Raw genomic sequence first — 14,181 nt, forward strand, 5'->3', positions numbered from 1 at the left:
AAATAACAAATATCTCTGTTAGGCCTACCAACATAGCACTACCTAAGTTTGAGCATTTCTCAAACTATAAGCAGTTTGCAAAAACAACACCATCTCTGTGAGAGGTATAGTAAAACAAAAAACAAACAACTGATTTGCTAGGCCAGGGTGGTCCAAGGTTGACAGCATCGCGGGTCACAATATTTCATGCATATTCTTTGCAGGCCACAAACATAAGGTCACAGGAGCGGATCAACGATTTTTGTTGGATCGGGGCATGAAATGTTAAAAAATGACGTCACAAAGCATCGTCAAAGACTTATAAGCTCCAGAAACTTGCTACTAAAGTCGGACTTGCGCGCAAATGAAATGGAGTCTTATTGAGGCTGGGAAAAATGTGCGCGCGATGCGCGAAAAAAATGTGTATTTGAAAAAACTTTTAATTTAAAAGACTGCTTTTTATAAGCTTGGAATGTTCGCGGAAACCGTACGTATCTTAGCAAAGTTTTAAGAGCGATGCTGCACAATCGCGCAAAAATGTATTAACCGATAAATTTGGGTAAAATTGAATGTTAAAAAGGGTCAGAGCGTTATTCTAAAGTCACAATGAAAACCTCTAAAACAATACTTTTCAGCAGCGTGATATATTTTATTGTTTATTTATTTATTTTTCATTTAATAGTAATTTGTATAGGCTCATACTTTTTATGTAAAGACGAAAAACAAAACGCAAATATATCTTCCATTTCAGAAAGTTCCATATAGAACGCACTGCGGCTTTTCTTAAACTGGTCTAACACATATAAAAAATTAGGCGTTCTTGCCACACCCTGGATCCAAATTTGATGAGCGATAGGAAACTGGTTTATTTAATGGTAAAATGTAATCATAACCAAACAAAACTGTTCGTTGATCACTCATATTTATTTGAACCCTCTAAGGCAGTGGTTCTCAAACTGGGGTCCGCGGTCCTTTTGGGGTCCGCGGGACAATTTTCTGGGACCGCCTAACAAAAAAATCAACACGACTCTCCTAAAGAAGATAATTTTTTGGGCAATAAAACTTTCAGGCAACTTACTTTTCCAAACCAAACTGATTAGTTGTTCATTTACGTTATTGCACGCTTTAGCTAAATTGTCCATTGTGTTGTCATAGTGTTGCGTTGTGCTAGTGAGAATTACGTTTTTACAGCTTGCTGCGCTGCCACTGTGGGCTGTACGGTCACGGTTTTAAAACTGTTCGTGATTGCTAGACTCAAATAAAGTGATTCGTTAATTAGAGGTTAACATAACTCATAGCAAAGAAGCAAGTGCACCCGTCCCATTGATACAATTAAAAACAATGTGTTATTTTGAGTTTATTTGTGTATATTTTTAAGGACCGTGAGCAATTAAAAAATTGCTGGGGGACCGTTGCGTAATTTTTTAACAAAAGTTTGAGAACCACTGCCCTAAGGTATTACAAATAATTCATTACAATAGTTCAACAGTGCTCGCGGGCCACTAAAAATGAAGTCTTGGTTTGGACCACCCTGCGCTAAACTGTGAGGATTGAACGACCACTTTTCAAAAAACATGAAAAAATTAATTGTTTGTAAATGACTTTTAAAGGCTACACTTAAAGGCGTAGTTTGTTTAAATAATATTCCGCTAATCATTTTGTAGCATTATTCCGTTTGATCAAGCTAAGCTAAACGAGGAAGACATTTTTACGACATCGTAACTTTACAAGATCAAGAGAGTCAGATTATCGCGCTAATAGTGTAAATATAAACCTAAATCTTTTGAACGAAGGCATTTGCAACGTGCCTTGCGGGCAATTGCCCACTGCCTCTAAATCGCCATCGGTCAGGTCTGTCAAAGCACGTTCAACCAGCAGAAGTAACTGTTGTGTAAAATATTTCTTTGTTTACCGCAGCTGCTGTAAACGGAAAATTAAACGGAAAAATAAAGGGAAAATGTCTAAAAAGAATTGGAAACGTCGTGGAAGCTCGGTCGATAAGGAAGATATAAGTGAGCTAAAAACAATGTTCGAAATGTTTGACAGTCAAGGAAAAGGCAAACTGCAGGAAGATGACCTCAGGAAAATGTTTAGCGCACTCGGATTTCACGTACGTTCCGATGAGATGGCTGAAATTATGGCGGAATTCAGCAGCACAGAGGGAAATGTTACCTTTGAAGACTTTCAACGTGTTACTCGAGATAAAGCTAGGTCCGAGTTTATTGAAACAGAAGAGTTAAGACACGCCTTTCAGGTAACTTTCATGGGTGTTATAAGAAACATGTTAGGCTAACATTTACACTTTAAACGTAGAGCAACCAAAAGTAACATAGGGCGTTATATATCCAACCATGTTATTCGGAAACAATTTGTTTGATATTTTCTGTTATACCCATTCAAAGTTATCACATAATTTTGCTGCTGATGGGGCTATAGAAACTTGCATTAACCCTAAGTATAACAAAAAAACGTGTTGTAGCGACTTAAATAACTGTTTTAAAGTGATTTTGACCTAAAGGCTTGACTTGGCATACATCTTTGATGCAAAACTAACTATCAACTTGGTATTTGTTCGGCAATGGTGCATGTTTAAGGTAATACTTGCAATAGAACGGGTTTAACATTTAGTAGTTTAATCTATTGATTTTCTGAAAACAAACCTGTCTTAGACTAAATTCCCTTGATTTTAGCTCATTTCAAAAAGGACTTGTTTACAAAGCTATCAGTGACAAACTGACAACCAATTAAAATTACAAACTAGGAAGGTCATATATTCACGGAATGCTTTTGTTACAATTGGTTAAAAGTAAATCGTGCAGTTTTGGTTTAGGGCAGGGGTGCACACCATTTTAGCTGTTGGCGGCCGCATTAGCAGTCTTTATTTTTCTTATAGGCCTAAGTCATAAATAACGCGATGTCATTAAACAATAATGCTTGAAAAGACACGATGTTCTCTAATGATCCCGTGCGAAAATATGTAAACCGAAATCCAGCCCAATCGCGAAAAGTAACGTGTTTATTGGATTTGAATAGGCAACAATTTCAATTCAAACGAAATGAGCTTGGACATTTCGTGTAACAATTAACAAAAATGGACTTTATAGATTGTGTTAGTAACGCAGTGCTACATGCTATAATATACATAACGCTTTTGATATAAACTGATTTACTTGAATGGACTTAAACACAATACAGACAGGTAGAAGTAGTCTACGTGCATAGCGCGACAAAAATTGTATGTGCATAGTAAAAGTTGGTGAACAATACCGCCACTGCTTAATGTCACAATGCTATTTGCCGATCAGATGACCAGCAATTAAATACTGCTGTCTGCTTGGCCCAAAACATGAAAACCTGCTTAATTTTAGACCTGTTTTAAAATTCCAATTTGCGAAATAGGTAGACACAAGTTTGTATTAACGTATACGGCCGCCAACACTTACGCTTTCCTAAACACGTGCACGGCCGCAAAGTTATACAAAAAAACCGCGTGCGGCAGCAGGTTGTGCATCCCTAGTTTAGAGCTTCGCAACAAAAGGAAAAAAATCTTAAAATGGCATACGATGCCACACTAGACTACAGCTTCGGTTTAATTTATTTACAAACTTATAAAGCTCAATGGAACTTCAATCAAACTTTTGATGGCTATTTGACAATACTTGTATTGCAGTTGTTCGACAAAGATGGCAACGGATACATCGAAAAAGACGAGTTGAGGCAATTACTGGACGTGATGGTTGAAAATCCAACGGAAGATGATGTTGATAGGTTGATGCAGGAAGCTGACGCTAACAAAGATGGCAGAATCGACTACGACGAGTTTGTCAATCAAATAGCGCTTCTTAATGTGGAAAAATAACAATCGAGATAAATTTGTTTTAAACGTTTCCGCTCATATACGCAACATATAGCTTTCGTGACTCAGTAACGCAGATTATATTACTGCGTTTGTATGGAATGATTGGGGGTAAAGTTGTAGGTAAAAAAAAACGTACAATGTCAAAATTGTGTTAAGTTTACCACTAATTAATTTTACGTCAAATTATAAAAAAAGTGTTGTTGGGCAAACTTAGTATAGGCCTATACTTACTACCGACACATTATATTGATGCCTCACCTACATTAGGCCTATGCAATAAACCTCGATTTTTGCAAACCTTTAACGTTTACTCTGTGTTATCTCAATTTTCGTGCCAAATTGTATACTGAAACATTTTTAAAATCGCGCCACGCGAGATTAGAGCATGACTGATCCATGCCTGTGTGGACAAACCAGGTGAAAAAAACACCGAATAATTGTACTCCATTTTGGTTAGATTTTTTACCGTGTTAAAAGTTTTAAAGTAACTACTTTTTTAAGGTGGCCACAAAAATATGAATATATCGCGTTGAATGAAATCTTCTACTGCAACAAATAGATTTTATTTCAGAACACGAATACTACTGCATTCGTGCAGATGTTTTTCTTCCCTTGTATATAAAATTGCATCGTTTTTACTATAAGATTTTTTTTGTGACCAAGACAAGTTGAGGTACATTTGTTTGGAAACTATAAAACGATTTAAGATTTTTCATTTAACAGATATTTCAGGTTAGGATAAAATCTGTAATTGTTTTCAAGGCTTATCTAAATTATTAATGATAAAATTAAAAAAATACAGCGTTTCTCAGACGAACTACAACTTTTTTTAGGAATACTTTTTTGAAAGGAGTAAGACTTTAAACGTATTTTAGTAAAATAAACATCTTGAAAATCTTATTTGGAGGTTTTTTTTTATTACTTACCTTAAAGAATAAAATATACAAAAATAATAGGTCAAAATAGGATGTTTTTTCTAAAAGATTGCGGTATTGCAGTGCACTGCTGCAAAACGTAACATCATTTTATTCTAATCCATTGCCCTGGTCCCTAAATTGTTCCACAAATCGCCGTGTATAAAATCATATGCCCTCCGAAGGCGACAACCTCTAAATTCACAAATCATCCTGTTGACTGGTGCTATTGTGCACAGGTCAGTGTTGACATCATTCCGAGTTCTACAATAACTGCCGTACAGTGACTGTGAACCTCACGTAAAAATAAACTGCTATGGATGCGGTCGTGAACCTACGTGTACAAAAAGCAATTTTGAGAAAAAACATGTACTTTTCGCCAAAAGACAGTAGCTACTAAAATACAAGATGCTTCAATTATAAGGTCAACAGCAAATTGATTTCCTCGACCGGCGTGCGCAGGCGAATTCCCTGGTCGCGAATATACTTGACCACGTCGTCCACTGTTTCTGAACTGAGACTCACTCGGTCGCATGCGATCTTCTTCGACCACGGACAAGCGGCTGTGGCGCGGATAAGAACCGTCCTGGGATCGCGACTTAGGCGCGCGTAAAGCCTCCACAGCAGCACGCTGCCGCAGTGGGCGTTTACCGCTCGTTCGAGAATGTTCGATACCCTTGGTGGCGCCTGGGAGGCATTTTTTTCTTCCGGGGAGCCGGCGTCGTTTTTCCTTCCACTGTTGCGCAGCAGCTCGAAGTAGACGGCGTAAAGGAAGCTTCGCGGCGTCGAATCGAGTCCGCCGAAGATTCGCCGAGCTACGCTGCTAACTGATGACCCGATATCGACCTGACGCAACAGAAGTTTGAGTCACTGGTACAATGAACACCTTTTAAAACGTGTTAATTAGTCTTTTCGATAAAAGACCCATGTCTTTTGTTAGTAATGTCCGATACTAGATATTTCAATCCGATAACCCTATATTTTGGACAAAAACATCGCGATCCGATCCAACACTACTTTTTTATGCCAAAGCAAAATAGATTAAAGTTCAACGAACAAAGGTATTTTCTAGGTTGTTGCGCAAGTGAAATATTACTTTAGTGTGAAGACGTTCAGTTACTTCCCATTGTTAACCTACAATTGTTGATCAATTTACCTTTTAAGTTGAATCCCTGGGTTGGGTCATAAATTATGGCTAAAATTTTCACATTATATTTGGTATCGGATCGGTAACGATACCACTCTAGTATCGGATAAGGATCTACCACTTGATATCGGGTATCGGTTACGATCCGATATTGTCGGACATTCCTAGTTTTTATTTGCTTTAAAAAGATTTTTTTTTCGTAGGAAGCGTGTTTCAACCAACGTGTGTGAAATCGTAGGTAAAAAAAGATAATTGGGACCAACTGGGATATAGGAATAAACTAATACTGCAACTATGCATAAGGAATTAAAGTAATCATTTTAACTAACATTAGCATTGATACTGTGTTCTCCATATCGCCAAACAACGGGGTGGTTTTGTAAGTTAGGTGCTTTGTCATGTGTTAATCTATTAAGTTGTTAAGATAACATTTTGCACAAATACAGAAACCGCAAAGCTTATAAGTTAAAATTTGTAAAATCGCTAAAATATTCAAGTAAAATCGGAAATAAATTGTTTTTTCTCCTTTTCTGGGATTGCACTTTCCTACAAAATCTTTACATAAGTCCGAAAACAGCAGCCATAAACTCACCTGGCAAAGCTGCAAGGCGAACCCCGGGTTGTCCGGGGAGTCGTCCAACGCGGACAGTAGGGTGTTGCGAAAGGCGTTGTGGTGTTTGTGATCTTGCTCAACGAGGCGAATTATAACGCTGTGGACGCAGTTGAGGTCAACTTTCGCCTGAAGGTTACCTGACCAAACATTATGTTAACATACAGTATTACGTTTGGGAGATTTTAACGGGTAAAAAAACGTGTAAAACGGTCCGAAAGGGTGCCTTTCTAGCTTAGGCTCGCAATATTGTCCTTGGTAAAATATTGTTAACACTTGCTTCATGCTTTTAAAAATATTCACTTAAAGTATTAGGTCAGTACGCCTTATAAATTACACATGGTTTGTCTGTGTATATTTTCACGCACAAAATTCTGCTAAGTTTGATGTCATATAAATTAAGCCATTACAAAATAAGGACTTTTCCGTCTAATATTCAACCCAAAATAAAATTATTCAAAGGACCCATAAAGCACTTGAATCATCACCAATCTGTGCTACTTCGGTCCGCTCAGTCAAGCAATGAACTAAGCACAACGAAGTTTTTTGGTTGGTTAATTCGCTCGAGCAATTGAATACAACAAAACCCTGGGATATTATGCCAACCGGATTAACTTTGTGTCATTTATCGCTTTTGTATACGTTTGTATGTGAACGCAAGAAAACTGTTGGAAAAAACAAAAAATATACCTCATTTAACATGGGCAGCGTTAAGTATTTGTAAAAAAATTAATACTTTGATAGTAGAAAAACTAAATATTTTTGTTAATTTGCATACGAATCCAGACAAAGTTTTATTAATCCCCACCGGTTTTGTTTTCTTCTCGCAAGCTGTCCACATACGGTTGAAAAGTTCTTGCCGAAACCTCGCTATTGGTTATTTTTAGGTATATGCCGTAGCAACAGATTAAATTGGCAAACTCACTAGGATTGCCCTCGTCCTCAACTTTAACCTGTAAAATCAAACAAAACTCCCATTTAGCTTTGCGTATTGTAAAAATCCAAAATAATAGGAACGCGTGATACAGTAAAGCTCAATGTTTATCCAGGGTTTCTCAACCGTGGCCCTCAGCCCATCTTGGGGGGGCACAGGCAAAACTCTCTAGCTAGGTCGTAGTGTTGCAAAACCCAACAACTCAATTGACATTATTTTCAAAATTTGCCAGTTAACTTAATTTCGTGTTTTTTTTTAATTCGAATCCAAAATTGTAATCGAATCCAGTTCTGCCGTTTATATCGGGTAAGTGGAACCAATAAAATTTGTTCGTTTTATTGCGGAAAGTTATGCCTAAGTCAATTGCTTTAAATCATTCTTTCTAAAATAATAAACGACCTCGCGACAACATTCAAGTAAGCAACTCTTCAAAAAACAGACAAAACGCACCTGCTTGTAAAGGCAAGAAAGCTCCTCGCACTGGCGCTGCAGGTTCCGGGCGGCACGAAGCACCACGGCACCCGACACTTCCTTCTTGGCGCGCAGGTAGCCCAGGAAGTCGCGTTCATCGCCAAGAGCGCTCAGCACCTTCTTGACGGCCTCCACGTCGCGTTCGAATTCAAGAGACGCAAATTCGCGGCAGATCAACAGCGCGCTTTTTTTCTCCTTGCACGAGAAAAGCGCGTTAAAAACGACCTTCTTGCCGTCTTCCCACTTGCCGGCGAGCGCTTCAATCCTGGCAAGCTTGCGCCAGAGCGCGAAGTTGACCGGGTCGTTTTGCAGCAGACCCCTAGCGGCGGACCTCGCCTGTTTGTGGAGCCGCTTGAGGTCGCCCTTATGGTCCTTGCGACCGGAGATAGCGGCGAGCCGTGCGGCGTAGTAATCCAGGCATACGGAGGCGACGAGCTGTTTGTGTGCGGCTGGACAGGTGGAGTGTAGTTGGTCGAAGAGCCGGCGTGCGAACTCGTGGTGAGGCCGGTCGGGCAAAATGCCGCAGCGACACGAGGTGGCGTCGCAGAGCAGGTCCAAGTGCGTCGGTTCGCCGGGCGAGCAGCAAGCGTGACGGGCGTGAGTGGCGTGGCAAGGCGAGCTGATAAGAAAGTCGTCGTCCCGTACATTCTGAGTTAAGTGGTTGTTAGCAAGTGTGAAGTTTAACCTGGAGGTCTCCAAACATACGACAGGCCAAGCTGACTTTAAGCAGCGGTTTTAATAACTTGAACATTCCAACATATATTATATCAAAAGTTTACTTGCCATAACATAAAAGTAAACGATTATATTAATGGTAACTAATTCAAATGAGGGTTTTCTGATTTGTTGTCCGCCAATAATTTAGTTAGAAAAAAGCTAAAACATATAGTTTGTTTTATAAAATGAAAAACAAAGATTTTCATTTTAAGAAAAACGCTGAATAACAGAGCTATTCCAGAACGAGTCAAACTTTTATTAACAGAATAGCTGCATACCTCCGTTTTTACTCCAAGAAACGAAACGAGCAAACGCAAAATGGAGATTTTTGAGCAAGTTTCCTTCGGAAAGAATACGAATCCTTGAATTTCATCAAAATTGACCTACGTAGGAACAATGTTTAGTTTGGACAGAAAGAAATACATATGCAATAGCATACTTTTCTTGAGAGGTCTTCGCATTCCTCTTTAGATCTCCACGCCGAAAGTTGTCTGCAAAAAAAATCAATTTTACAAGACAAATCAATCTTACGTCGACAATAAAAATGGATGATCTCAGTACATACTGAATAAAAGCCTAACGTTATAATTATGTTGCCACCACGATGGTGAAAAATATTTTGTGGGATAGCTGACGTTAAAATGAACCAAAGCTTGCTCATATCATGTTGTATAACCCCAGCAACCCTCATGACGATACAAAATACACAAAATAAAAAATATGCAAAACACAATAAAAAAAAATTCGCCACACGATGGATAATATTCAGGCACACTATCATGATGGATCTTATTTCAGGCACACACACGGTTTGCTAAGCATATAACCTTGAGCTTGAAATATCAGGAGTAACTGACTACGTTAAGCTATATACGACAGTCAATTAAGCAGAACCAAGTGACTTCAATTCATTGAAATTAAACAATGTACTCATAATGCGAACATCGCATTTTTTATTTGCTTTTAAAAAACGCAAAGGCCCAAAAAGAAATTCCTTTAAAATGGTCTTACCTCAACGAGCGATTTTCCTCGATCATTAGCCAGTTCTCAGCCACAGACTTGTCGAAGTCGACGTCCGCTTCGTCGTCTTCGTCATCATCGCCTTCGGTCCCTCCCGCTTCGTCCCCGGCACTAACCCAGCCCCCTTTCTCGTGCTTCAGGAACCAAGCGTCCCAACCCGAGGACCGTTCCTCACCCAAAAGAGGCTCACCGCTGACGTAAAAGTCGCGCACTGCGGAGAGGCTCGCGCATTTCAGTGTTCTAACGTTCACTTCGACCATGACAACAAGCATAGTCACGCACAGCTCAGTGTGGCCCGTCTCGGCCAGAAACTGAACCAGATCGCGGAAGATGGCCACCAGGTCCGCTTCGGCTTCAGGGCAAGGCTCCTTCGGTTGAAACGAGCCGTCGTTGATGGCCGCCAGGGTCTGGATGGCCCGCTCGAATGCCTTCATCGTGCGGGCGACCACATGCTGCGTTCCTTTCTGTAGCATTAGGTTTAGTTGGTGAGCATCAATTTAAAAAAACAATTCCACACACTCTCAGGCTTCTAAAAAAATGAAATCACTCTCGCCTGTAGTATTGCTCCCTTTGATTTACATTACAGTGGCTACAAAACCTAATTTGGCAATGTTATCGAATTGTGTTGTTTATGAATGAAACCCAGTTAACGGTACATTAGGAGTAAATTTACTCAAATTACAATTACAATGGGGTTGAAATTGTAAGAAAAACCCTTCACTTTGATAAGAACATTTTAGGTTTATTTATGCTTTTTTGGCAGACAGCTGTTACATTTACCATGTTGCCATTAAAACATAAATGAACTACTTAAATGCAAACAAAGAAGGTCACAATGTCAAGCATACAAGCTGTTTCCAAAATCATATAAATCCAGCAATATTAAATAAAATGCAAAATCAACATAAGGATTGTTTAAAACTAAAAAGTATATGATTTGTTTCTTACTTTCACGTGGTTAATATAAGCTTCCCATGATTTCCTATTTCCCGGGTGCTGAAACACCAGATCTTTCCAATCTCTTTCACAATCTTGAGATATGCTTTCTAGAAGGATCATATATGATAATGCTTTTCAACCTTTAAAATTTCCATCCGCACTTTTTTATTTCGGAAAATTTTCATCCGCACGAAACAAGCACAGTAAGTTTGTAAGTTTAACCTTTCACAGTAAGTTTAACCTTTGATTTATTTTCAATGTAAGGGCTTGTGTATTAAAACCGTGTGACTAAGCCTTGGCCGATATAAAATAGATAGCTTAAGCTGCAATGAACAACTATGAGACTATATTACTGTATCTGTAACGCAAAAGTGTGCGCACCAGCTTATTTGATTACTGTATTACACATAAGAAAATAATAGCATGCGCCATTTTCATCCGCACATTTATCTGCATAACATTTGTCATCCGCACTACAATTTTTTTCATCCGCACAAGTGCGTACCATCCCACGGGTTGAAAAGCACTGATATAGGATATGCCAGTAAGCTATGATATTGCTAAGTGACTACAACAAATTTCTAAACTGATATATACTGACCACAAAGTTGAAGTCTTTTCAATTTGAGTTGCAGGTTTAGGGGATTTACAGATATTGCCTTATCCAATATTGAAATCTTCTTTTCAGCAACAATCTTTACATTTTTACTTCCAATTTCTGCTCAAAATTAAAAAAGGTCCCCATAATAAATGAAAGCTTGGGTAAAATCAATACAGCACTTACTATCTTGTAACCTAACAAGTTCCATCCAAGCCAATATGTTTTCCGGGTGCTCACGAGTTATAATATTCAATTGTTCAGTTTCAGATTTGATGGTGCTTTGGAACATTTCATTGTCCTGCAGATAAAGATAAATTACATTTTTACTATTACACACAAATAAAATAACTGTTGGCTCATAAAGAAATGTTTAATCAAATAGGGCATTAAGTATTTTTATCAAACAAAAAGAAACTGACTAACTAAATTTTCTTGATTGGACCCAAAAGTAGCTGCTACTTTGAGTGAAAAAGTTGACAATATAAATTTACTTTATTTTATTAATGCAGAAGGGAGAAAACAAACCCAAATGTATGCACCTTTAATAAAATGATTCACCATTTTACTTTTGTAGGCTACTCTTTTTCGATATGAAGGTTTATACCACCTTTGTACCCTACCGCATGTATTTCTTGGATATTGTTTAAATGGAAGTATCTCTCCAAAGCAACTTTTCTCTTTTTCCTTTTTTGTTCTTTAAATTGTATTGCATAGTAAGATGGTAGACCAATACAAGAGGAAGAACAGCGATAAAACCTTAAACATATAAATTCAATTAGCATATTGTTGCACAGTAAAACAATCTTTTACTTGCATCCTACGTACTTTGGTATGAATACTTTGTATGGCTTGGTAAAGTAAAGGTTATTTTTGTCACAACTTCTGTCAATTGTAATTTCATTATCAAAGGAACTTGACAAGGTTGTTGCTTCACTCACAGGTTGCAGCAAATTGGAAGAAGTATTCACCACATCAACCTCTGCTGAATCAGATGAACTTTCCGAATCGTTTTCAACATCTAGAAACATTCAAGTGTAGAGGATTTGTAAAAAATAAGTGGCATGCTCAATATTCACAATGTTTAATTTCCTTTATCTGAGCCTAATCCATGCTTTGCTAAAAATAATCGCTAAACGTGAAAAATTTGGGATTAAAACTCAATAATTACAGTGTGATTATATGAATAAAAAGTTGAAGATGAATGCGGTAAAGTTATTGGAGCTGAGGTTTATTTTTATTCTTTAAAACTTACCATCATTCGCAAGCTTATAGTCAACTGATACTGTATCAATAGCTGGTTGATGTTTTTTTCTTAAAAGGCAAGCAGCTTCTTTTTCAAAGCTTTGATTTTCCAGCCATTTTTGTGGACCTGGTAGCAAGAATTTTATTTTATTAAAAAATTTAGAGTTGCCTTGTAGCAGTTAAGCTATTCAATAACTAGAACAGTCATGAACTTCCTGAAATAATAAAATGCAAATGCAAGAATATAATATAACCAATAAATCTGGACAATTTTCGGGGTTTACTTTTAAAAGGTTGAAAAAAACTCGCGGGTGCACTTGTGATACTTTCCACAGGGGTACCCAATTATGTCAGGGTCATCATTTGGTGTAAAATGTTTCCTCAATCATAATTTTATTATGGCCTTTTTAGCGTATATTTGCGACAATTCTGTATAATTTTTAGGCTATAAAATTTAGATCTTTTCGTTGGCAGCGAAATATTATGGAATGCAGACAGGATATGGACATGTGTTACATATATGACATATAGAAAAATCGTTTTTTAAATAATATAGGCCCTAATAATATAGTAGATACATGTAGTTCCATGGTACAATTACGTAAACAAGTATCAATAAAAATTGGCGCTCTTTCACTATTGTACGTGAAAAGTTATGCAAAAAAAAATAATAATAATACCGCATACCACAACGCATATTGTTTGGGTTAGGGTGCGGGTTAGCGTTTGAGTGAGGGTGGGTCAAGTAATATTATGTTTATTATTAATAATAACTTGACCCACCCTCAACCAAACGCTAACCCGCACCCTAACCCAAACAATGTGTTGTGGTATGCGGCATTTGAAGAAAATTTTTTTTTATTACTTTTTAAGTACAATAGTGAAAGAGCGCCTAAAAATTTAACATCAATCATTTACCATGATAATTATGGTTACGGTCACACAGTCTGACAGTCATTAAAACGTGGGTATATAGTAGATTTACCTTCTGCATCTTTCTGGGAATTGGTATTGGCGGCAGATGGAAACATGAATATTATTTAGTGTAGCAATTTATTTTCTTCATACATCAGCTTCAGCAAAGCATCCTCTTTAACGCTTTGCGTATAGATGTCGAGGTAAAAACGTAAACAGCTGATTTCATGTGAATCTACTCATCCGTGACGTTTACTAATAGTAATAATTACACCGAACATTACAGTAACATCAGTAAGGTTCCCACAACAAATTACTTCATAAGTTTAACCACAGCAAAAATTATCACTATAGTTCCTTATAGGGAAACTGGTGAGTTTACAAGCTTCAATTTACATTTGACCATAAGTAAATGACGAAAGTCAAGTGCAATTTTTTTTATAAACAGAACACCACAAGTCGATTTTGCCTTGGGTTTCCAGTGTTGGGGGTAGTTAGGGTCAACCAATAAAAACGATAAAGATAAAATAGTAGATCGGGGTGAAGACTTCTTTTTTAGTCATTATTGTCTTGCGTTGATGCTTATTATTTTTTTATTTGCCGATTTTTTGCTCATTTGTGTTGTATCCTTCTGTTATATGGTTTTATATTTTTAATTCCCCACAACTAATCATTCGGAAGAATCTTAAATTTCAACGCATTATTGCAAAATTTGCAAAATATTATAACAAGGGAATTCCCGAAAATTGATAATTTTACTGCAAAACATTCAGCTCATTGAGCGATACAAAATGATGGCATTTTTTAACTAATTATTTTTCCATTCCTGTTTT

General features: G+C 37.5%; 2 protein-coding genes across 2 annotated transcripts; one reads left to right on the top strand and one right to left on the bottom strand.

The window, feature by feature from the left end:
- The first annotated feature begins 1,936 nt into the window (after positions 1-1,936).
- Positions 1,937-3,838, top strand: LOC146167889 (calmodulin, striated muscle-like). The gene is made up of 2 exons (XM_083386164.1): positions 1,937-2,233; positions 3,650-3,838. Exons 1-2 carry the CDS (start codon positions 1,937-1,939, stop codon positions 3,836-3,838), a joined length of 486 nt encoding a protein of 161 aa, XP_083242290.1.
- A 1,331-nt stretch (positions 3,839-5,169) lies between these two features.
- Positions 5,170-13,536, bottom strand: LOC146167890 (nuclear exosome regulator NRDE2-like). The gene is made up of 14 exons (XM_083389080.1): positions 13,419-13,536; positions 12,444-12,560; positions 12,017-12,209; positions 11,812-11,947; positions 11,375-11,489; positions 11,192-11,308; positions 10,600-10,697; positions 9,643-10,115; positions 9,071-9,122; positions 8,910-9,014; positions 7,894-8,562; positions 7,318-7,462; positions 6,492-6,649; positions 5,170-5,598 (listed from the first exon to the last, which is right to left on the bottom strand). The coding sequence occupies exons 1-14, from the start codon at positions 13,462-13,464 to the stop codon at positions 5,170-5,172; spliced, it is 2,853 nt and encodes a 950-aa protein (XP_083245206.1). The 5' UTR covers positions 13,465-13,536.
- Positions 13,537-14,181: the final 645 nt, after the last annotated feature.

Source organism: Ascidiella aspersa, chromosome 1 (genome assembly GCF_963924565.1).
Source record: "Ascidiella aspersa chromosome 1, kaAscAspe10.2, whole genome shotgun sequence".
NCBI lineage: Eukaryota > Metazoa > Chordata > Ascidiacea > Phlebobranchia > Ascidiidae > Ascidiella > Ascidiella aspersa.

Coding starts and splice junctions, on each gene's coding strand:
- LOC146167889 (XM_083386164.1), top strand. CDS start 1,937: ATGTCTAAAAAGAATTGGAAACGTCGTGGAAGCTCGGTCGATAAGGAA. Junction 2,234..3,649: donor AGTTAAGACACGCCTTTCAG/GTAACTTTCATG, acceptor CTTGTATTGCAG/TTGTTCGACAAAGATGGCAA.
- LOC146167890 (XM_083389080.1), bottom strand. CDS start 13,464: ATGTTTCCATCTGCCGCCAATACCAATTCCCAGAAAGATGCAGAAG. Junction 10,116..10,599: donor CTTATATTAACCACGTGAAA/GTAAGAAACAAA, acceptor CTAATGCTACAG/AAAGGAACGCAGCATGTGGT. Junction 5,599..6,491: donor TCGCCTTGCAGCTTTGCCAG/GTGAGTTTATGG, acceptor CTGTTGCGTCAG/GTCGATATCGGGTCATCAGT.